This window comes from Mus caroli, unplaced genomic scaffold (assembly GCF_978045245.1).
Source record: "Mus caroli unplaced genomic scaffold, Mus_caroli_1 scaffold_18, whole genome shotgun sequence".
Taxonomy (NCBI): Eukaryota; Metazoa; Chordata; class Mammalia; order Rodentia; family Muridae; genus Mus; species Mus caroli.
Genome location: NW_028227273.1, coordinates 59480166 through 59505789, shown reverse-complemented (window position 1 = coordinate 59505789; position 25624 = coordinate 59480166). Strand labels below are relative to the sequence as shown.

Below are 25624 nucleotides of genomic sequence, written 5' to 3'. Positions count from 1 at the left end.
CAGGTAACCAGTTCTTGGCTTTTATCACAGTGTTAGCAAAGTGTTCTGCCTAGCAACAAATGATGCAAAGTCTTCGCTCTTGATTGGTTAACAGCGTGAAGGAGGCTGCATAATTACCTATCTATTTTTTTTTTCAGCTGTGTGGAAGACAGCTCTATTCTAAAGAGGTGTATCAGTCTCTTCATTGCCCCTTTGTCCCCTCCAGAATGGGCGCTGGGAGGGCCCCCTGGGTGGTGGCTCTGCTGGTGAACCTCATGAGGCTGGATTCCTTCATGATTGAAGGCAGAGACTCCCCAGGTAAGAAGAGAGGAGTTTGATTCTGGGTGTGGTTTTCTGGAATTGGCACGGGGCTAACTCTCCCCATTCTCTGTGGACCAAAGTCTCAGACTAGAGTGGCTCTGACTTTAAAGAGTCCCCCCCAGCCAGGTGGTGGTGGCGTGCACCTTTAATCCCAGCAGGATTTCTGAGTTTGAGGCCAGCCTGGTCTACAGAGTGAGTTCCAGGACAGCCAAGGCTACACAGAGAAACCCTGTCTTGAACTGCCCCCCCCCCAAGAAAAAGAGCCCCCCCCCCCCCTGACCAGGAAGCTCTCATGCCCTCCTCAGCACCCACAATGAACTGCCTGGAAAGGTCTTCTCACACCCAAGACACAGATACCAGGGGAGTGAGTGAGCGAGGGAGGAAGGAGACATTTTCCCCTGTTGGGCTCCTTGTGCATCAACATCAGACACTAGAACCTTGAAAGCCGGAATCTGAGCAGCTGAGCTTTCTCTACGAGCATCTACTCCTTTTATGGTTTTCTGGTGAAATTGGAAATCACATCTCCCGTCAACTATTAAGCTCCTGGTTAGCATTCAGCATTGTACTGAGAAGTTTTGAGGTGTGAGTGAAGTTGAGAGCTCAGACAAGTTGAGTATGTTAGTTATCTTTGGCCTCAGGTTGCTGTGTACAACTTGTTTTTTCACTGGGGAGACGGGCTATGCAGACACCAGCATTGCTAGACCATGAAAACTCAGGCTTGTGAGCAGAAAACAGGATGTGATATGCTAAGAAAAGACTCCCCTCTAACGCCAGTGTCTCATTAAATAACAGAAGAGGAACAAGCCTAGGAGGGGCATCAGTTTTCTCGGAGAACAAAAACCGCTCTGAGTTTATCAAGTCCATTTGACAAATGGGAAAAAAAATCAGCACAGAATTTTAGATGATGATGAAAACCCCATATACTTTCTCTTTAGTTTGTAAAGAGGGAGCAGAGAAAGGTAGACATACTGAGGGACTGGAGGCTGGCACCTCGTCTGAACTCAGTGGCCCTCAGAGGGGCCTGGATGGTCATGGAAGTCATTTTCAGGGGGTGGCTGAGCACTGCTGGAGGAGACTGGTGAGCTTAGGAATAAACAGACCCACAGCTCAAGCACGAAAGCCATTATCCTTCAAGTCGCAGCTTAGCTGCTTCATGGAGGTCTGCCTGCTTTATCATTCTCTAGCGCACAGAACTGAGCCACACACAGCACGCCGTCATCACAAGAAGTCTTCCTCATCCTGTCCCGCCCCCTTCCTCTTCTTTCCTCCCCATGAATACCATTCCAAGTTTGCCTTCAACATGAGTGTAGTGTTCAGAAACATAGAATGGGCCGCAAGATGGCTCAGTGGCTAAAGCCACTTGCTGCCAAACCTGACAACCTGAGTTCAATCCCCAGGAACCACGTGTTAGATAAGGGGTGGGGGAGAATAACAGGGGAGGGGGAGGGGAGGACAGGGAAGATGGGGATGGGGGAGAAAGGAGGACACAGGGACTGTGGGGGACAGGGACAGGTACGAGGGGAACCAGGGACAGGGAGCACACAGTGGGTGAGGATGGGGAGACAAGGTGAGGGAGGGGGTGGGGGAATAATGGGGAGGAAAGACAAGGGGGTTAGGGGTGGGGATTGGGAAAACTGGGGTGGGGGAGATGGGGGTGGGACATGACATGGGGACTGGGTGGGGTCTGGGCTGTGGGGTAGGGGACAGGACGGAATGGGATAGACTCACTCCTGGAAACTGTTTTCCTTGTTCATATTTTAAATAAATGCCAATAAGCATTAAATGACATTAAGTGACTTTGTCTCTTAATGTCATTTAAGTGACTTTGTCTCTTAATGTTGGGCTTTTGAGCATGTTGCTATCTGACTTAGTGTACCAGGTGCAGGCTTTCCTAGAGGTGCAGCTGGTTCCTAATCCTTTTATGGTTTCCAGAGAATTTTGTGATTCAGGCAAAGGCGGACTGTTACTTCACCAATGGTACAGAAAAGGTTCGCTTGCTGGTCAGGTTCATCTTCAACCTGGAGGAGTATTTACACTTCGACAGTGACCTGGGGATGTTTGTGGCTCTGACGGAGCTGGGGAAACCTGATGCTGACCAGTGGAACAAACGCTTGGATCTCCTGGAGACGAGCAGAGCTGCTGTGAACATGGTCTGCAGGCAGAAGTACAAGCTGGGGGCCCCCTTCACTGTGGAGAGAAATGGTGGGTGACAGTAAGGTCTAGGGGTTCTCCATGAGAACCTTGTAATAGACATTTAAAAGGTTTTAAATTACAGCAATCATCTATCTGTCTGTCTATTATTTATTTGTGTGTGTTCCATGCATGCCATAGTGGAGGTCAGAGGACAATTTGAAGCAGTTGGTTCCCTCCTTCCATCATGAGGGTCCTAGAGATTGAACTCAGGTCATCAGGCTTGGGGGCCTGGGACTATACCCTGTCCTCAGCTGTGAATTGTTGGCTTAGAATTTTCAAAACCTACTTTAATAATGGTTCTTAAATGCTTCAACCTCCCTTCTAGCCCACCATCCACCATAGAGAGTGGAAAGGAAAGGTTGATAGGAAATAGGGGTTGTGGACCTGCTTAGAAATAGTTCTTTAGGGGTGATTCCAATCTTCGTTGTCAGCAGTCCATCCCTCTAGCATAGCATCAACACGAACCAACTGCTGCAGTCCAGTCCACTTGGCAATCACTGCTCATGAATTAGCAATGGCAATTTGATCCAGAAGAAACCGCACGGCTCTGCCAATTGGCCTGAGTCTCCAGAGACAGGAAGAAGCTGTAAGAATATCACAAGTTCTTTACCAAGTTACTCTCTATGCAGTCACGACAAGCGAAGATAAGTCATGCTATGCAAGGCAAACCAATACTAGGGTGTCGTCAGCAAAGACTAGTGAGGCACGGCAAGGCGAACCAATACCAGAGCCTCCTCCCACTGTCACTGGGGTCATATTTATATTTTCTTCCACAAATCATGCTTTCTCTCACTTGTCTGCTTCAGCCAAACATCCTTCCATCTGTCTGCTCTGGCAAAACATCATCTGATATAACGGAGTTTCCAAAGAAACCAGAAATTTCTACTTCCTCCTAAAACCTCAGAGTTCTCAGGGTCTTTGAGGACTGGTGTAGCCTTGAATACAGTGGGTGACTGTGGGGTGACCTGGCAGAGTCTATGCCCTCCTTGTGGACATCCACACATGCTTCTCAACCTATGGTGTTAGGTACCCACACTTCCAGCTTCTACTTGGCTTCTATGGGAGATGGATCACGGTGGTCACAGTCCCTCTAGATGCTCCTGTCCTTGCTGTGCTTTTTGTTTCTTCTCTTGCCAGTGCCTCCAGAGGTGACAGTGTACCCAGAGAGGACCCCGTTGCTGTTGCAGCACAACCTGCTGCTCTGCTCTGTGACAGGCTTCTACCCCGGGGACATAAGTGTCAAGTGGTTCCGGAATGGACAGGAGGAGAGGTCTGGGGTCATGTCCACTGGCCTTGTTAGGAATGGAGACTGGACCTTCCAGACAACAGTAATGCTGGAGATGATCCCAGAGCTTGGTGACATCTACAGCTGCCTCGTGGAGCACCCCGGCCTCCTGAGACCTGTTTCTGTGGCATGGAGTGAGCTTTATCTAGTTTTCTGTATTTCTGGACCTTGACCTGTAGGAGCTGTCATTTCTGTGTTCATCTTGATGACAAGACAAGTTCCCCTGATCTAAGAATCCTAGTGCCAGGGCAGGAGAAAACAGGACAGGCATCCATCCTCTGAATGTCCACGAGATAGATAAGGAGGCTGTTAACCCACAACTTGCCTCTAACCCTGGGACCTAGTATCCTTTAGCACTTTAATCTTTACAGACACTGCCACTGGCTATAAGTCAGGGATCAGCCTGGAGAAGTGGCTTAGCTGGTGAAGGGCTTGTCATATAACTGTGAGGAGCTGAGTTTGACTCCTAGAGTCTATGTAAATAATCCAGGTTCTCTGGTCCATGATTGTAGTCCCAGGGCTTGGGAGGTAGAGACAGGCAGATCCCTGCAGCTCACAGGCTAACCATTAGTGAGTTCTCCGTCAGTGAGGGACATTGAACTACAGCAAAAACAGCAAAGGGAACGGCACCTGAGGAATAACACCAGCCATTGACCTCTGGTCTGTGGGAGTGCACTCGAGCGCGCGTGTGCACACACACACACACAGAATCAGTGACAGATGGGAGACACATATCTAGATTTAACTCTTCCCTGAGCAGTACTGGGCTTTGGGGTTTTAAGAAGTTGGGTCCAGTACTGAGAGCATTGCACTGACTTTAAGTTTCACTTTCCCACAGTGGCTCAGTCTGAATATTCCTGGAAAAAGATACTGAGTGGAGCTGCAGCGTTCCTGCTTGGGCTGATTGTCTTCCTGGTGGGGGTTGTTATCCATCTCAAGGCTCAGAAAGGTAGCAGACCTCTGAAGAGAACCTTCCCACCTGCCCTGTGCCTCTTTATCCACTTCCAGCTTCCTTTACTGTAAAGATCTCAGGGAGGGAGGGAGGAAGGGAAGGAGGGAGGGAGGGAGGGAGGGAGGGAGGGAAGGAGGGAAGGAGGGGGGGAGGGAGGGAGGAAAGGCTGGGCATTCTCAGGCATCCCTGTGATAGGATTTCCTAAAGCCAGGGGGAGTCCAGGGGTATGCAAAGACAAGTGCTGACACTGAGGGCCATAACCCCCACACTTTCCCCAGGAAAACCATATTTGATCTTGACTGGGGATCCCGTTTTCTCTCTTTTCAGCATCTGTGGAGACTCAACCTGGCAATGAGGTAAGCACTCTGGTTCCTTGTCTTTGGCTGGCAGATCATGGCCTTGTTCTTCAGTCAGAGCATGCATCATGGAGTAGGGGAGGCAGAGGTGACTCAGGCTGGGTGATTGTCTCCTGAGTGTCTGGAATTGGAGGGCGTGAGGCCTCCTTACACCCTCCCGCTCTTCTTGCAGGCCTCAAGAGAGCTTCTCCATTCTCAACCCTAGTAAGATCCTAATGGAAGCCTCTCCCTCAGAACCTGAAGAAGTGTGACAAGGCTGCAGATTCGGGTTGGCAAAGGATGCTGGCTTTTCAGTCTGTGAGATGTGGTCATGGACTTTCCCTTTGTCCTGTACCTCAGTAGTCCCTCATTTCCAGGACATGGTCCAGAAACTTCCTTAGGACCTAACTCATTCCACACCCAAGTTGCTTTGGCCCAATCCTAACCCTGTGACTGTGGAGCCCCAAGATTTCTATCTTCCAACCACAGCTTCTAGTCTTCCATACAGTCACCTTAAAAATCCTTATTGTAAAAATAAAACAGCCACAGGCAACCGCAGTGAAGTATAAATCAATGACTTGTTCAAGGCAAAACCCGTGTCATCACTTGCTCAGGTCAAAACACAAACAGTGGTGGTCTCTGTGGAATTCCTTATGTGCCTCAGCCAATAAACACCCACAACACACACTATCCACGTGGGGTGATTAGATACAGCCAAGCATACGCTTCTTTATACAAGAATACATGGTCTTTCTTGTCTCCCAGACTTTCAGATGTTTTATGTCATTTTTTCTTTCTGATAGGATTAAAGCTGTTGAGAAGGCTCGGGCACCAAGGTGAAGGGTTCCCACGCTGAGATGTTGTTGCCTACACACATGGTGCCATCTGACACATGTGGTGCCATCTGACACACGTGGTGCCATCTGACACACTCTTTTACCCTTTTTGTTTCCTGTGAGTTAGCACCTGATGCAGACTCCGGGTGGGACTCTGGTCTGATTGTTTTGGAGTCTGAGGGGGCCATGACGTTTCCTGGAGTCACAGTGTATCTCCTTGTTTTTCTTTTCATGATGTTACAACAAGCATGGATACTAATTGGCCCATCTGCTAATTTACTGGGGATGGCTACATTGTGACGTCTATTTCTAGGATTTTTTATTTATAGCATATTGTTGGCTCTGCTCAATGTTAGCTGCAGTAGAAGTTCAAAGCTAATGGTGGTAAAACTGTTGGCATCTTAAAGTGAGTCTAGCCTGCACAGTGCTACCGTGGTGTCCAGTGCTGCAGGATTCTGAAACAAAGCACTAATTTCACTTAATAGTGACCTTAGTGGAGCAATGGATTCACTGGTTTACAAAGTCTTGACACCTGAGTAACATCTTTTTAATAAGTTGACAGTTGGGAGTGCTTCTGCTGTATGTAGATGGGAAGGCTGTTGTAAAAATTGCTTGAGTTGTGAGTAAAACTGAGCATGCTTCATTCAATACAGCATCATTTTGTCGTTGTAGAAGATATTTCTTATTAACCTTTTATTGTTTGAGAATTTTATACATGAGTATTATGTGTTTTGATCAAATCCACCCCCATTCACTCCCTTCGAATTTTTCCTTTCTCCTGATCACATTTACCTCCCAACTTCATATGCGTTTTTGCTTTAATTCACTAAGTCAATGTAGTTCTGCCAGGATTACATGGGAGTGGGTCCATCTGCACTCAGGAACACATTCTTGAAGAATATGGAGTTTCCCTCTGCCTCAGCCGTCAACTCCTCCTCAGCTAAGGTTGACTGTGAGACGCCTGACTCGCTAGCAAGAAAGACACCACAATAGGATCCTTCTGCACACGTTTATTGGGAGAGCACTGACTGTGTAGGCGAAAGACCCCGAGCCCTGGGCCTCTCACTCTTATATACTCTCAGTTCCCATCCACTCACAGCAGGCCACATCACCTCACCAGGTACGCAGCTTCAGCTAATCAGGGCAGCAGGGGCATATCTCCACCAAAATGGATTCGCCAGTATCCTGGTACACCTGCGCAGCTCTCACGATGTTTGTGGCTTATATTCAGATGTATGAGGAAGTCAGGTGCAAGTCATAAGACTTAGCTGCAGTCCCTGGCACCTTCTTGGGACTGCTGCCACACCTGCTCCCCACAGTTGACACTTCACAAATCCCTCCCACCCATGCTGGGAGTTTGGAATGCTTGATCTTGGACATTTAGGAACATTCTAACTGACTTTTAGCTTGTTTTGCAATAAATTACAGTTTAATTGGTAGTGGATTTTCTGGTGTATTTTCATTGTTTGAAGGGATACTATTTTGTCTTGAATGGTCTCAACATTTGTTCTACAATGTCAATAAAGAACATCACTGTTAGAAGTAGATAAAGCCTGATCCACTCTCTGTTGCTTATTTTTAATGTGCAATTGTTCTTATTGCCTTTTCTGAGGATAGTGTGCTGATGTGCCTCCCGGGTGCTGGCAGGAAGCCCAGAGACACCTGCTCCCCACCAGAGAAACCCGGCTGCTCCCCACCCTCACTTTGACGCTTCCTGTCTACTCTTTCCTGCTTCAGTTTTGATTTTGTTCCCTACAGGTTTTTCTATTTAGATATTTCTGCAGATTTTTCTTCTGAAAGTCTTATGACTTTTATGTTTTCTGATTTAGTCTATAACCTCTACGTTAGTTTTTAAATATACAATGGTATGCTGTTTGCATATAGATTTGTGTGTGTGTGTGTGTGTGTGTGTGTGTGTGTGTGTGAGAGAGAGAGAGAGAGAGAGAGAGAGAGAGAGAGAGAGAGAGAGAGAGAATATATCTCATATAGCCCAAGCTGGTCTCAGCAGCACCGTGTAGCTGGATCTGGCCTTGAACTCCTGATTCTCCCATTTCTGACTCTCACATGCTAGGTTTACCAGCATAAGCCACCGGGTCTGATCCTTTTCTCTACAGACGATTAGTTCCTTCAGTGCCTTTTGTTGAAAACTCTACACTCTCTATAACACATTGCTTTTACTTTTTTTTTCTTGAGACAGGGTTTTTCTGTATAGCCCTGGCTGTCCTGGAACTCACTCTAGACCAGGCTGGCCTCGAACTCAGAAACCTGCCTGCCTCTGCCTCCCAAGTGCTGGGATTAAAGGTGTGTGCCACCACTGCCCGGCTGCTTTTACATTTTTCTCAAAATGAATTTAGGGGCTGCAGGATGGCTTAGTAGGTAAAGCCTGGACACTTGAATTTGATCCCAGGGACCCAAAGAGTGGAAGGAAAGACCTGTCTCCCACAAGTAGTATTCTGGCCTCCGACACAGCATACATATGCCCCTACACGTGTTCATGTGTACACATGCACAATAAACACAATAAAAACCAAAATATTAAACATTTCTCATTGGCCTGCTTCTGAACTTTTTGTTTTGGCCTTATTACTTGGCCAGTGTCACTCATCTTCATTTTGACATGTCTTAAAATTGGCAGATTGACTCCAGTCTCTTCATTCTTTTTCAAGAGAGTGTTAGCCATTCCATGTTCCTGCCCTGTTAGTGACAATGGTGATCTGTTTGCTGAGTGCCTTTCTTTACTGCCCTAACGGGCCTCGCTTACAAGCATGTATCTGCATTCATTTGTGATTTTGTTTAATGGTTAGATTTACTCATTTTATTTTGTTTGTGAGGGTTTTGCCTGCATGAATGTCTGTGTATTGTGTCTGTGTAATGCCTGTAGTGGTCAGAAGAGGGTGACAGGGACCTGGAACTAGAGTTATAGCTCATTGGGAGCCACCATATGGGTTCTGGAATTGAACCTGAGTTCTGTGGAAGAGCAGAGAGGGCTCTTAACCACTGATCCATCTCTCCAATCCCTTTGACTTATTTACTGTGCTCTCTTAGACCCATGCCTAAATATTTCATTTCTGGAACTGGTTGACAAAAGTATCTAAAAGACATCAGTATGATTTCCTACATTTTTCTTTTTCTTCCCTGCTCCTGGTTTGGGTTTCTCTAGCCAGAGCTTCTCTTTAGAGCCTTGGCTGTCCTTCAGCCGGTTGAACTGCTTTCTAGACCAGGATGGCTTCAAACGCAGAGATCCACCGTCCCCTGCCTCCCAGGTGTGGGGATTGAAGGTGTGTGTCACCATGGCCTAGCAGTTTCCTAAACTTTTTCTCTCAGTGCCGAATGGAATCAAGGGACCTTATGAATGCCCACGTTCCAACCCTGAGCTACATCCCAAGCCCTCCTGGCCATTTTATTTGGTTTAAAATTTGAAGTAGGGTCTCACTAAGTTGACTACAGTGGCCTCAATGTCTTTTTGCACCTCAGTTGGCCTTGAACTTGGGATCTTCCTTACCCAGTCTCCCAAGTAGCTGGACTCACTGTCCTGTGCCATCACCCAGAGGATTACCCTCCTGTAATGTTGCCTGTGCCCTGGATAGCTCTCTGCCCGACCCGACCTGCCCTTGGGGGTTGGGGGTGAGTTGGCGCAGAGTCAATGCCACAGACTCTGGGAGCAGGTGAGAAACACTGCAGCAAGCTCTCTGAGCACTGCTGTAAGCTCTGTTAATACCCTCCACCCTCGCCCCCATTGTTTCCAAGAAAGTATCTCTTCTAAACAGCAGTTCCTGATTGGCTGGCATTGTCTGCACCAGCAATCCTTGCTCTCTCAGGCAGTCCTCAATTAGGTCCTCCTGCAGGAGATGCTCTTGCAGTGGCACGGCCCCCAGCGTTTACATAGAGGCCACCCTGCCGTTCCTGCTACACTGTAAGCTTGCTGTTGTCTGTGGGCAGACAGAGGATAGTGTCTCATCTTTCCTCCCCTCTGGAAAGCTACAAGGAGATCTGTTGCAAGGGGCACATTCTTGCAGGGAGGTCACCATAGCCAGAAAGGCACTGTGGGTTCATGGCTGGTATACAGAAATGCAATTTATTTTTTATGCTTATCTTCTGTCATGTATAGGAGACTAAAGATGGTGAAGGTGATCTTTGGCATAGAAATGACCACAACCATGAAGTACTCACCAGTCAGTCAATCTGCAAGATGCTTCTGGAGGTTCTACAACCACAGACAAGCAAATATGTAGCCCGGACCGTCCCGTTCTTCTCTCAGTTAATTTGAAAATCACAAGGAAATGATCTGAACCGAGCTACTGTAGCCATATCTCAATATTCCTGCACCCCCCTCTCTCTGTCCACATCTCTGTCTCTCTGTCTCTGTTTCTGTTTCTGTCTTTCTCTCTTTCTGAAACAGGGTCTTACTACGTAGCCCTGGCTGTCCTGGAACTCACAGAGATCCTGCTGTCTAAGAAGGAAATCTCCTGTGTCACAGAAGCACGCTATTTTCTGTATAGTCTCATGTGGCTTTGAGAATAGTCTATGGCCTTATTTGACCACAGCTGTCCAGGTCTTCATTTCTGTCTCCATTTCCTGTTTAGTTGTTGGCATAAAAATGTTGTAACCCATCTTAGCCACCTGGTGTCTGAGTGACTGTGATGGCTGACCGCCTTCTTCTTTCTCACTGGTAGCATTTGCTCCCTTCTTACGTCATAGGGGTTTATAATGTTTATTATTCTCTTCAAAGAACCACCTCTAGTTTAAACTCTTATTTTTCTATTTGTCAGTTTTCCTTTAAAATGATGCCTGCTCTAATTTTTAATAATTCTTTTTATCTTCTTGTGCCTTCCTTAAGTTTAATTCACTTAATTTTTTAATGATCTCATAGCAAAAGGATGCATTACTATTCTAAATACCTCTCCTGTAACAATATATGCATTTATAGGAACTAATTTCTCATTAAGGACTACTTTAACCAGATTCTGATCATTTTGACTTGTTGTTCACCTAACCTTGTTATCAGTTCCTCTGCACTCTCAGGGCTTATGTTCTGAGGACAGCGTAGGTGGCAGAATATGCTGATGTTTAACAACATATCCCCAAGATGAGAGATACTCAACCTCAGCAAAGCCACACGGATCTGTGATAGAATCTGACTGGAGAAGAGACTGGGGGATCCTGAGATCAATGGGCAGAGAAAATCACCTTTGCAAAAATAACTTTCCAGCCTGTTCTGCTCTGCACAATTTTAATCCCAGAATCTGGGAGGCAAAGGCAGGTAAATGGATCTGTGAGTCTGAGAACAGCTTAGTCTACGTGGTGAATCCCAGGACAGCCAGAGCTGTCCTCCCCCCCATATACACATACACATACACATACACATACACATACACATACACATACACATATACACATACATATATATACACACACATATATACATTCTGTTCTGAGTGAGGTCATTATGGAAGAAGTCTATGGCTTTCCACACAGGGGCACTGTATTCCACTGTTGCTGAGGGGTCTGATTAGGGAAACTGGAGGGGAAGGTCTTAGGGAAGCATTAATGTAGGGAGTGAAGCAATTGCTTCAATGGTGGAAACTCCAAATATCACGGTTTTAGTGAGAAAAAGGAAGTGGGGAAAATTTATTATTTCCAGAAACAGGAGTCATAAAATCAGATATCAACTCCATAACCACATTGTTAATGAAACAGCGCTGTGCTGTGTTAACACTAGAGGGCGACTTTGAGCTTAGAAATCCAGACCGTCTTCAAGGTTCTCATCCTGATGCGCTCACCTGTCCTGGGTAGGAGCAGAAAAATAGAAACAAACGAACACAAAGCTGCAGATGTGGTCCTCAAAACTGATATTAATGAGCGCATATTGTCTCCAGACTAAGGACCAGGACAAGAGCCAGGGCAACAGCTGTGAGGACCGAGTGAATTATGCATTTACCACATGAAGGAAAATCCAAATTAAGACATAGGAACCCAGCAATTGAATGGATAGGAAACAAGAAGATGCAGAATGAGGGCTAACTGAAGTCAGAGGAAAAGAAAAGGACAGAATTGTAAGTGAAAACTAAGTTGCAAATGGTTGATGTAACAAAGTGTATTTCCACACCAAAGGGCATTGCAAAACGGCACCAAACAGTCAGGACAATGACTGTGGGACAAAATATCCCTCCACTGGCTTTCAAGAACCTGGGACACACCACCCTTTCAAGGTCACAAGCCTGACAGGCAGAGTCCAGCCCTCTCTCCACATAGCACAGCCCAGCCAGGTCTCCTCCTTCTACTCCTGGGTAGGCTTGGTTCTGCTCTGGGGAATCTCAGGTCTGCTCCTGAGCTGTCTTTCTTCACGTGAGGAAGCTTGCCTGTCTGCAGATGGCAGCTTCATCTGTTTTCTTCCTCTCCCTGGGAGATGACAGTTGATGGCTCCTGTTGTTTCATTTCCTCAGTTACTGTTAGAAAGTTTGCTTTCTTTAGAAATACTGTTTCCATTTTCCCCCCAGTGTTGGGCATTGTCTTAGATAGGGTTAGTATTGCTATAGTGAAACACCATGACCAAGCAATTTGGGGAGAAAAAGGTTTATTTAGCAGGCGCTTCTACATCACTGTTCATCAAAGGAAATTGGGACAGGAATCCAAACAGCGCAGGGACCTGGAAGAAGGAGCTGATGCAGAGGCCATGGAGGAGAGCTGCTTACTGGCTTTCTCCCTAAGGCTTGCTCAGACTGCTTTCTTATAGAACCCATGACCACCAGCCAGGGTTGGCCCCACCTACAATGAGCTGGGCCATCTCCCATCAATTACTAAGTAGGAAAATGCCTTACAGCCAGATCTTAGGAAGGCATTTTATAACTTGAGGTTCCCTCCTCTCAAATGACTCCAGCCTGTGTCAAGTCAACACAAAATTAACCAGCACAGGAATCAAACTCCAGGCCTTGTGCGTGTGCTCTGCCTAGGCAAGCTCTGGGTAGAGCTGAGCCACATTCACAGCTGGGGCATAGGTGGGTGAAGAAACAAAGAACAGCAAAATGCTAGCAGGCCTTGGTGGAGCTTGCCTTTAATCCTTGCCAATTTTAGGTAGAGGCAGGCATATTTATAAGTTTGAAATTAGCTTGGTCTACAGAGTGAATTCCAAGACAGCCAAGAGAAATCAGGTTCTGAGGGGGGGAAAATAAAGAAAGAGAAAACAAAATTGTGGGTGTTTAGTGGATGTTATATTTTCATGGGGAGACAGAAGGGATGAGACAGAGATAACACTGAACAGAAGCTGTGGAAGGCAGGCATGGAGGACAGAGCCCCCAATGAGATGCTTTCCTAACCTCCAGAATCCTCACTGCCACAGGGTCAGAGGCACGAGGTCTTTGTTTTCATGTCCAGCTTTGACAAAGTGCATTGCCCCAGGACAGTACAGCTTTGAGTGTGAGGTGGGACACACACCAGCAGGTGGCCACAGAGAACTTTCTGCAGTCAGGGGAAGTTCTATCCCTGGGTCACAGGTCTGGACTGGGAAAGGTCAGTGATCCTATCCAGAGGGTGGAGGCCAAGTGCCTCTCATCTTACCCAGTGCTCCCTCAGGGTTCAGTGGGAGATGCTTCCCACCAGGGAGGAGGTTTGGGATGCCAGAGAAGCAAAGAAGCGTGAGATGGAGGAGCTTGAGTCTGCTTCAGCGTGACAGCACAGAGTAAAGTTACATCCTTAAAACTGGGGGGAAAAAAAAAAAGCCAGGCGGTGGTGGTGCATGCCTTTAATCCCAGCACTTGGGAGGCAGAGGCAGGCGGATTTCTGAGTTCGAGGCCAGCCTGGTCTACAGTGTGAGTTCCAGGACAGCCAGGGCTATACAGAGAAACCCTGTCTCAAAAAAACAAAACAAAACTGTGGCCTCCCTTCCCCCAGCCTGGAACCTGCCTGCTCAAGGGTGGAGCTACCGGCTCATTCGTCCTGCCACGCCCACTGCTGGAACCTGCCCTTGCTGCCTGGAGTCACACACGTGTTCATCCTGCTACTGGACCCTGAGTTACTTGGCGGGAAATTGGGTTCCCTCCCCCTTCCTTTATAAACTGAGTGTCTGGAATTAGTAAAATTGAGTCTTGATCAGAGTCTTGTCTTGACTCCATTGTTTCTTCCGCCCCGTCTAGATTCCTCTCTTTGCAGGGAACTGCCATTCTCAGTGAACCGTTCGTGTTGTGGACCGCGGCGGGCCGCAACAGTTGGCGCCAGAACTGGGACCTGAAGAATGGCAGAGGGATGTTAAGAGAAACGACTGCTGTGTGGAGCTCCACAAGAAAGGAAAGAATCTTCGTATCGGAGGAGCATCGGAGCAACGGACAGGTACACATGCTAGTGCTAGCCTAAAAAAAAAAAAATTCAGTTTTGTAAAGTGTTGCTGAGGATGCGGTAGGATACGAATCAAGTTTGAACCAGTGCTGACCCAACACTGGTTCTGCTTGGGGTCAGCAGTTCGTAAATCGGAACTAGATACGGAGACAGGCGGTGTGCCGCAGTTTTTTAGAAAACTGCTTAGGTGGAAGAAAGAAGGGTTCAAAATCATGGATCAGGCGGTTGTGTTTAGTTTTCAGGAGTTGCTTAAGGAAAAAGGAGTAAGGCTTGAAGTACAATTAGTAAGAAATTTTTTAGATAAGATATAAAGCAATGCCTCTTTATTAAAGCGTTAAAGCTTGCTTTAATAGGTATTCATAGGTATTAATTGATATCCAAACTTCGTAATATGATAGTAATGCTTCTAATATTGATTTTAACAGTGATAAATTGTTTTAAACATAGGTTTTGCTTTCCCAAAGTTGTAGGTATTATCCTAACCTTGCACAAAAACTTAAAAATTATGGTTAAAACTGCCATTGTTCCATTGACTGCAGCTTGCAGTTTGATTGCAAATTTAAGATTAATGCTCAGATTAAAAAGTATTTTACCTTTGAGTCAATACAGGGCTCTGGGCAACCCCAGAGCGGCTTGTGGCCTTTTCTTTGTTTTGCAAACAATGCCTAAAAAAGTTTTTCCCTGTGTTCAAGAAAATTTCTTTTTAACAGTGTTACAGATCTATTCAGATGTTTAAAATAATGCTTAAATTCAAAGATTTTTGCTTCTAGTAAACTGGTAATCACTAGAAAATTTTGCCTCTACGTATGGCTAATATAGCTTTACATTATGTAAGAAAAATGTTTATTGTTTCTGCTTCTTTACAAGAAGCCAAAAGTTTTAATCTTTCAGTATATATTGTTTCCTAAGTGGAAAGTATTTTATTAACTAATGCTTCTCAAGGGAAGTTTACCTTAAATCCTTGCTCTCACCCAAAAGATTCAGAGACAGTATCCTTTTATTATTTAGTGTTTTAGTTTACTACAAAAGGTTTTACAAAAAATAAAGAAAGCTTTTATAATTGTTGTTAATTGGTAATTAAAAATTAGTTGTGCTGAAGACAATTCTTTGGCCAGAAAAAACATTATTGTAAAGTCATTTTTCTCATCCTCCCAGCCGATCGTTAGCCCACGTGGGCCCAACTAGCTGCTGTGGAGCGGAGTCTTAAGACACAGTTGCCCCTATTCCAGCACTAATAATCTGGTTGTGTGCTGTAGATGGTGTTTTAAAATGCTAAACAATCAAACCTTAATTTATATATTAATAGTCAATGCTATATCTCTGAGCTCATAATTACTTAAAATTGTTCGTCCCTCAGATACTATTAATTCTCAAATTTACAATTGCTTATACATATTTCTAGTTAATAAATAAATAAATTATGCACGTGTGACTCTTAATAACTTTTCTAGCCTTCTAGTTACAACCGTTCCTTAAGAAAAATAATTAAAAGTGCAATCAGTCACTGCCCCTTTACAGCCAAATATTTAAAATGTTTTGTCCAAAAAGTTATTAATTCAAAAGGTTTGATATTGTAAAATTTTAAACTTTAACCTCTTAAAAGACAAAAGAGAGAAATTGTATCCCCATATATACTATTTAGTGCATTTCCATGCACACTATTTAAAACATACCTTTATTTTCAAAATTTGAGATTAAAATGTCAAATTTAATAAATGCTTTTTAGTATCTTAAAAGGATCTACTTATTGGCTTATAAATTGATCCTAAAACAGCTACCTTATTAGGAAAGGGAAAAACAAGTTCTCTCCACAGAACTCTACAGAAGCATATTGGTAATTCGTGTGCTGAGCTGACAGGTAAGTTAACTCAGTGTCCTGATTAAAAGTACTAAAAGATTAAATTCATGTTTTAGATCCATCCTTGCTTGTCATTTTTCCAGTTTAGACTAGCTTCTAGCCTTTTAACTTTATGGCAATAGTACATCAGAGACTGTATATTCAGACTTAGTAAAATTAGTCATTTAATAGAGTCATAATGATTTTTCACTCTTCTTCAGTGTGACCAGCCATTCTAACTCAATCTTAGACTGGTCTAATATTCAGTTCAATTATTAGAGATTCCTATATTCTAAATTACCTAGCAAAGTTAATTCAGAGCATTTCCCCCAAGGTCACCAAAGGCTCATCTTGCCTTCACCTTATTTGTCCTAAACTTTTTGCAAACTGACATTAAAGGTCAGTCTGCAGCGGAACGCCACTGGCACCCAGTTACTTCTAATTCTTATGCATTGGTAAAATGGAAGGACGCCCTGACTAATAAATGGAAGGGTCCAGATCCAGTTCTAATCTGGGGAAGAGGCTCGGTTTGTGTTTTTTCACGAGATGAAGATGAAGCACGGTGGCTACCAGAGAGATTAATTCGTCAGGTAAACACAGATTCTGTCTCTCCTCGTAAGTATCATTCTAAAGACTAAAATTCCTCTTGAGCTGGGAGTGGAAGCTCTCAAAAAACACTGTTTCCTCTGAGCCAATCCCCCTACAAGAGGCCGGAGATTAACTTTAGCTTTACAATTTGCATCTAAATAAAGTACCTTGACTTCTCCAAACAGAAAATTTACATTGCTACACTCTCATTGTTTAGAATTCTTCCTTCTCTCAAGCAGGTCAATCTACATTCTCCGGTTCTCCGCCCCGCCCCTACGAGCAAACAGGTGGTTCTGCTAATCTCCCTTCCAGGGACATCCCAGCATGTGGCTTTTCAGTCTAAGATAAGATTTAGATTTACCAGGAGAGCTAGGGAAGTAGAAATTTCATATATATTTACAAAGATTAGTTCTTATTTTGATAGATATAGGCTTAGTCCCTTAGCTGGCCTCTGGCTTTTCACCCTTGCTGTTACTGCAAGGTGTCCTTAGTTCCTCAGGCTACTGGGAATAACAGAGATGAAGAGGAAAGACTTTCAGCTCCTATTTTAACCAAAATTAATGGTGTTAATACTGACATAATTCTTGTCTAGGCCTTGCTAAATCTGAGGTTGACAAGTCTCATATAGAGACCTCGCAATAACTCAGAATTGCGCTACTGATTCATAATCATATGAATACGGTATGGGTACCGCTTGGCGCAGGAGATTACTGCGGAGGGAAGGTCCAGTTTGACCGTTTCTGAGTTCCCTGTGCGACACACCTGATTTGAAGGAGGTTGGTATCCGACTCCAGCTAAAAACCAAAAATACTTAAGGCTCTGCCTCCCCTCCCCAAAAGATACCAAGAGCCACAGATGTGAGTTGTTACAATACTCACGGGAGGAATCAGGCCAATGTCCACCCAAGTCAAGGTTAAAGGCCCACTCATCTACGGATGAGAAAATCATTTGATCACCTCTGTTAAGCATTGCCTATTTAAACTTAATTAATAGGGGGGAGAGAGATTGGAGACCTTGCTGTTGTAAGGGCAAGCCCTTCACTGCCTCCCACCCAAATAATAAAAAAGCCAATTGGCCTTGTACTAAAGAGCTGTTCTTAACCCCTTCTCACTGTTCCCCTGCCTTTTACCCAAAATTGCAGAGGATTATCAGTTCAGTGTTATTCTAAAATTGTTTAGTTAAACTCAGCCAGGGTTCCAACGCCCTACTTAAAATGTAAACAGGTAGCTACCTATTCAGCACTAATTAGCATTATAAAGTCAGAGCCTACAGCCCAGTGCTGCTATTCAGTCAGTGCTTTTAAGACAGTCTCAGCCAGATACAGTTTACCATTAGAATAGTTAGGGAATCCCACGGAAATAGGTTTTTTCTTTAGCCCTAGGAACTCAGGCAGAACTATTGAATATAGATAATTTTTCTGCCACAGGCCACCCCCTTTGTTTTTTATTTTTGTTTTGTTATCTAATGGGGGGAAATGTGGCCTCCCTTCCCCCAGCCTGGAACCTGCCTGCTCAAGGGTGGAGCTACCGGCTCATTCGTCCTGCCACGCCCACTGCTGGAACCTGCCCTTGCTGCCTGGAGTCACACACGTGTTCGTCCTGCTACTGGACCCTGAGTTACTTGGCGGGAAATTGGGTTCCCTCCCCCTTCCTTTATAAACTGAGTGTCTGGAATTAGTAAAATTGAGTCTTGATCAGAGTCTTGTCTTGACTCCATTGTTTCTTCCGCCCCGTCTAGATTCCTCTCTTTGCAGGGAACTGCCATTCTCAGTGAACCGTTCGTGTTGTGGACCGCGGGCGGGCCGCAACACAAAACAAAACAAAACAAAACAAAACAAAACAAAACAAAACAAAACAAAACAAAACAAAACTGAAGCCTGAGAAAGGGCTGAAGAGATGGAATAGGACTCTTGTGTTTGCTGAGAACCTGGGTTCACTTCCCAGCTCTACGTGGTGGTCCACAAACTACTGTAACTCCAGTCCCAGGAGATCTTCTGGACTCCCCAAGCACAGACATACACGGAGCAAAACATTCATACATGTGAGATAATAAGTCGAGCAAACACACAAACAACTTTATAAAAACAAACACCTCCGGGCTGTCACTTGGTCACCCCCTTTCCGCATAAGGCTTTTGTAGTTCTTTGTCATATGTATTCTTGATACTTTAGCAAACCAGATATTTTATCATTTATATTTTAAAATCCTGAGGATGCATGGATCAAGCTTAAAAATTAAATGATAGATGCATTGTTTAATGAAAGCAAGAGCCCTTCCTACATTTAGTGTTAAGAAAAAAGGTCTACACTCCCGTTTTATTGGGTAATTTTTACATGAATGGAGCCTGAATTATGTCACATGTTTTTTATTTTATCTTTTTATTTATTTATTTTTGGTGGGGGAGTGATATCTAAGAATTGATGAATTTGAAAGAATTCCAATCACACAGTTTTCTGAGCTGGTTAGTTTTTTTGTCAACTTGACCCAAATTGAAGTCACCTGGGATGCAAACAACTCAGTTGAGGAATTCTGATTGATGGAAGAGTGGGCCAATTGTGAGTGGGGCCACAAGGGTAGGTGGTCCTGGGACCCAGCCCATTGTGGGTGGAGCCACGAGTGTAGTTTGTCCTGGGTTCCATAAGACAGCAGGCTGAGCAAGTCACCAGACGCAAGCCAGGACGCAGAGTTCCTCCATGGCCTCTGCTTCAGTTCTTGCCTTCAGGTTCCTGCCTTGAGTTCCTGCCCTGACTTCCTTCATGATGGATTCTAGTCTGGGAAGTGAAATAAATCCTTTCCCTCCCGAGTTGGTTTTGGCCAGAGTTTTATTACAATAAAGGAAAGTAACCTAAGGATTTTATTTTTGCTCAAAACTGAAATTAAATTAGAAATGAATGCAAAATATATATCACCAAATATTTGTAAGTGAAAAACTGTACTTCTTTTGAATAAGGCATAGGAGAAATCAGTAGAGGAATGTAAAAGTGGTGGCGCATGCCTTCAATCCCAGCACTTGGGAGGTACAGGCAGGAGGATCTCTGAGTTCAAGGGCAGCCTGGTCTACAGAGTGAGTTCCAGGACAGCCAGGACTACACAGAGAAACCCTTTCCTGAAAACCAAACCAAACCAAACCAAAGTCACAAATGATATAAAATGCAGTATGTTACAGTGTTTCCATCAACAGTGTACACAGGTCAGACATGGACAGAGGGTTCAGGCTAATGGGCTAAAGATTTTATCTTTAGAAATTAGAACAGGTAATATTAATTTTAGACCAAATGAATGGAAGAAAGGAATAACAAACAGAGCATAATTAAGCATGGAAATCAGAGACATCAGAGGAACTGTCCGTAAGGTTTGTGACCTCTGGTGAGACTGAGAGACAAGGCATTAGACAGACAGGGGAAGGGGCCAAGCTAGGGAATAAAAGTGGGGATTTCCATGATGGCCGGCTTCTTCTTCAGTCTTGAGGGTCTTGAGCTTTTGTCTCAGAGTAGGTCTCGGATGATGGAGCAGCTAACCAAGTTCAAGGCTGGACCAGGACATGTCACATGAGAGTTGTGGACCAATCAACCAGCCTGTATGTCTTTAAACTGACCAACCCTAAAGCACTGACCAGCCTGGAGCACTGACCAGCCTGGAGCACTGGCCAGCCTGGAGCACTGGCCAGCCTAGAGCACTGACCAGCCTGGAGCACTGACCAGCCTAAAGCACTGGCCAGCCTGGAGCACTGGCCAGCCTGGAGCACTGGCCAGCCTAGAGCACTGACCAGCCTGGAGCACTGACCAGCCTGGAGCACTGACCAGCCTGGAGCACTGGCCAGCCTGGAGCGCTGACCAGCCTGGAGCACTGGCCAGCCTGGAGCACTGACCAGCCTGGAGCACTGGCCAGCCTGGAGCACTGACCAGCCTGGAGCACTGACCAGCCTGGAGCACTGGCCAGCCTGGAGCACTGACCAGCCTGGAGCACTGACCAGCCTGGAGCACTGACCAGCCTAAAGCACTGACCAGCCTGGAGCGCTGACCAGCCTGGAGCACTGGCCAGCCTGGAGCACTGACCAGCCTGGAGCACTGGCCAGCTTAGAGCACTGACCAGCCTGGAGCACTGGCCAGCCTGGAGCACTGACCAGCCTGGAGCACTGACCAGCCTGGAGCACTGACCAGCCTACATCAGAGAAGGAAAATGCTCCAGAGCTTTAAAGCCGATGGCTAAGAAGAGCCTGGATTTTCAGCTTCTGCAGTGTGTCCCAGTCCTCCACGCCCTGCTTTGCAGAGTCTTTTTCTCTGTGTGCTCCCTGTGTGTATGTCTCCTCACTCCCAATAAACACCTTCCTTTACCTGCCTATTCTGTGTGCTGTGCGTGAGGTTTCCCTGCTGCCCTGCTACACGTCAGAGTTTTCTTGCCTTTTAATAATTCTTTAACTGGCTGAGAATTGAGCCCAATCCATTAGACTGTATCATTTCAAGACCTCTAGACTGTGTCAAAACATACCAAGATAAAAGACAAACACAGTAATATCAAGAACAAGAGGGGGACATAATTAAATAGCATTCAGAGATGTATGTATAACAGTCTATGAAAAACTTTATGTCTCTATACATTAGACCACTCAGATGAAATGAAAACACTGTAAAATACAAAAAGCCAATGCCACGGCCATCCAAGGTAACAGACTAAGAGAGCATGTTTCTAACAGGTTGAACTTGTACTTAAAGCACTGCTACAGAGTCAGCTCTGGTTCATGTGTCTGCACTGACAGAGTCTGCTAGGTATTTAAGGCACACATGACATCACTACAAATGGAAGAGGAGTGTGTCCTGGTTACTGTTTGAAGCTGTCATTATGCTTATACAAAGAAAGAAAGAAAGAAAGAAAGAAAGAAAGAAAGAAAGAAAGAAAGAAAGAAAGAAAGAAGGAAGGAAGGAAGGAAAGAAAGAAAGAAAGAAAGAAAGAAAGAAAGAAAGAAAGAAGAAAAGAAAGAAAAGCAAGAAAAATCTATAGACAAATGTCCCTTACGAATATGAATTTAAAAATTATTAATGAAATTTTAATAAATAATATCAAATAAATAAATAAATACATAAAGCTATAATGGTGACACATTTGTGTAACTGCAGTAATGTGGAGTCTGAATTAGGGATGTTAAAGCCATTCTCAGAGCTCATACACTACAAAGTATGTGGTTGACTGGATTTGGTCACCTGCCCATCACCAATCTCCTACATCAAATGACTTACAGAGTCCACACTAAAAAAAAAGCCAGGGAAATTCAACAACTTATATCTATGTATTCATAATAAAAGACCAAAACTTAAAATGTATATATTTTTTCTGATAATGCATCAAGAATTTTTATTTGCAATACCACTTAAGATATATATATATATATATATGTATATACATATGTACATATATACATATGTACATATGTACATATATACAAATATACACATATACACATATACATATATACACATATACATATATACATATATACACATATACATATATACACATATACATATATACACATATACACATATACATATATACTTGAATAAATTTGACAAACAATATATACAATCCATATCCTGAAAACTATAAAAAAGGGGGTTAGAAAATCATAGGATACTAAATGAATGGAAAGATGAGCCATGTCTGTGGAGAAGATCAAGTTTTGGTGATAATCAATTCTCTCTTAATTCTCTTAATTCATATGTAGATTGGGCACAGTTTTAATCTAATATGTGTAACTTTATTGAAGCAATTGATACATTTACACGGAAAAAGGGAAGGATGAAATAGAAGAATTTTCAAAAAGAAGATAGATAGATATTTAGGATGCTTGATTTTAAGGCTTTTTATACAGTTATGTCAAGACAATGTGATAAGAATGCGTGTGTATGTGTGTATGTGTATGTGTGTACGTGTATACTTTACTACATACACACACACATATATACATACATATATATGGTATATATACATACACACACATACATATATGGTATATGGTACATATATTCCAAATATAAGTATATAATCATCCTTTTACAAAAGTACCCAGTGGGGAAATATTTTTTAAATAGTTGGTGTTGAAATAATTGAGTATCTACACACAAAAATTGAATCTATACCCTATGTCAAATACATGGATCATAGCTGCTCAGGTTCCAATGTGAAATGACCCCCACAGGAGCACATGTTGGTGCATTTTGTCACCAGCTGAGGGCGCTGTTTTCAGAGGCTGTGGAACCTTATGTACAGACGTCTATCGAGCAGAAGTGGGTGTCAGACCTTGAAGGTGAAATCTGCTTCTGGTTCTGGTTCCATACCACTTCCTGATTGGTGGAACAAGCTTTGAACAAGCTGCACAGGAAGCTGCTACAGAGGAAAACTGCCATGAACGGCTCTGCCATGTCTTACCCGCTATGATGGACTGAGCCCCTCCTAATGGTGAGCAAAACTGAATCTTTCCAACCTTGTATCTGCCACGTGTTCTATCCCAGGGATATGAAAAGTGATATGGTAGTTCTAAACACAATAGAGAAAACTTAAAAAGAAAGCAATCAAGACAAGAGGAGTCCACCCCAGACCCAATTGGGGTGGTGGTGAATCAAGACCGGAAGTAGGCAAGGGACTGGGGAAGGCGTGGTGTGCAGGCTCAGCTTCCTGTTCTTGTGAGTTCGTGGGAAGCAGTGATAACAAAGTGGTCTGTCTGTCTTCAGTTAAGAGCTGGAGGTGAGAATAAATGACCCCAGAGAGAACTCGGGTGCTCCAGGAGCTGCAGAGGGATTTGCAGATCATGGTGGGGATGGTGAAATGAGTCACTGATGGAGTACCGTGTATAATGATGACCTCAGGAAGAGAGGATGGATCCAAGGGACAGAAAACAAAGGTTGGGATTTTCGTTAGATGAGTGCAAACCATCTGAAATGTGTTCAGTGTGGAAACTGGGTACGAGCTCACAGATGAACAAGTAGGCAGTCTGTTAGAAAAAACCAAACCAAGGAATGCTGCAAAGCCACGGCTGTGACAGAGCTGGCAATCAGCTCCCCAGGCAGGCAAAGTGAGCAGTGGTCTCCCAATGTCTCCAGTATCACAAGGGTGCTACGGTGATGATGGTGAAGAGATACAGGAAGCAGTGGGAATGGAAGGGAGTCCTCTTCTGGCCTCCAAGAGCATCCACACACACATTACATTCACTTATACAGGCACACATTCATACACATAGAGAAAAATGGTAAAAAAAAATCCAGTCTAAACATTTTTCTTTTAATATTCTGGGGACTTTGATTGTTTCTTTAAATGTTAGACTATGACACATCATACTTTACTACACAATCCCACCTGTCTGTAATTCCTGATAATCTCCAGCATCATTTCTTTTATGTCAATTTCCAGTTGCACTTCTGTTTTTCTTGCAGGACTTCTTGGTGACTTAGTCTGCTGGAGACTGGTGATGCTGCCTCACACTCCCTCCTCATTGGCTGGATCAGAAACCAGCCTCTGTAAAACCTCTTTGTCATCCATGTCTTCATTTCCACTTTAGTGGTAAGTGTGAGGTTTGAATGTTAAAGTTTAGGGGAAGGAAAACCTGTGTGGGAAGTTCCCCTTGTGCAGGCGCATGCCTCCTGGGGAATGTCCTGCTCTTGTGTCTACAGAACTATGTGATTTCAAAGGGAGACCATGGGGTCTGCGATGGGACTAGGGGACATAGAGCACTCCACGCCACAATCAGGCCATGGGTGCTCTAGCACTAGCTGTTGTGGAAGCAAATGAGTATTCAGTGTCACCACCTTAATGTATGTCCCTGCCAGGGAAATCTAGGAGACACGCCAATGGGACGGGTCCGACTCTGAGTCACCAGCGTGCATGTTCCTGGTTCAGCTCTATCAATGGAATGGAATGGCTGTAGACCCATCATCAGCCAGTAGCTGGTTCTCACAGCTTCTGAGTCAACAGGATTTCATGGTTTGCTAGGCATAAGGAACGAGCCGGGGATGGGGGAAACAGCTAAAGCCTCTGAGATCCCAAGAGTCTAGTCTAGGAGGAATGTAGAACTCAAGAAAAAAAATGGAATCTGCTCCAGTCTTCCACCTCACTCAATATTAAAAAAACAAAATCAAAATCAAACTTGCCTTCTTTCTCTCATGTGTGGTTGGAACTGGGACCCTGTTCCCAAATCCACAGTGTCCTTTGAGGTCAGACACGTGAGCAGGTGCATTACCAAGCCCCTGCAGCCATAATAATATTGACAATGTCTCCTGCTGCTGTCTCTCTGCTATGCTGTTTCTCCTTTCTTACTGTGGAGAACACACCTCTTACCAAGTACCTCGCTGTGTACTCAAAATACTGACTCACCCAGTCGTCACACTGGTCCCCTAAGGTGGTGTTGTGACAATCACCATTCGTTTAGGGATGAGGAAGCTGATGCAGAATTGCTAAGCAACCTGTGTGGAGTCCAATGGAGCCACAGTCGGCATACAAGCAGTCTAGTTTCAGAGGAGTGTGACGTAAGCATCTGCCCTATGCCTCTCATTGCTGGTGGTCTGGACTTTTTCATATGACCACTGTCACTACCCACGTGGGACAACTGGACGAGTCTGCCTGGACTTTTTCCTCCAGCGTTCTCCACATCCTGCATGGATTCTGTCTTAGGGATGGAAGTCTGCTGCTGTTGCTGAGTGTGCCCTTTCCTCTAAGGTCCTAAGGGGTAAAGTCTGTGCAGACAGCTGTGTGGACAGCCCAGGGACCACAGGTGTTATAATGTCTAGTATCAGCTTAAGTAGCTGTCTGACCAATAAAATCAAACACTTCTGAAGTAACATCAGATGCATAGATGCTGGCATGACTATGAATGTACAGAGTAACCACTGTACAGGTTGGGGAATCTGATCCTGTACTTCGCATTTTTCTTTTAGTTAGCGTTTTATTATATAGTCCCACATCACTTGTAACTTGATGTGTAGAC

At 44.5% G+C, this 25624-nt stretch overlaps 1 protein-coding gene across 1 annotated transcript; it reads left to right on the top strand.

The window, feature by feature from the left end:
• The first annotated feature begins 147 nt into the window (after positions 1–147).
• On the top strand, positions 148–5655 carry LOC110284034 (HLA class II histocompatibility antigen, DO beta chain). Its single transcript, XM_021149600.2, has 6 exons — positions 148–297; positions 2233–2502; positions 3631–3912; positions 4617–4727; positions 5058–5086; positions 5259–5655. The coding sequence occupies exons 1-6, from the start codon at positions 207–209 to the stop codon at positions 5289–5291; spliced, it is 816 nt and encodes a 271-aa protein (XP_021005259.1). The 5' UTR covers positions 148–206; the 3' UTR covers positions 5292–5655.
• Positions 5656–25624: the final 19969 nt, after the last annotated feature.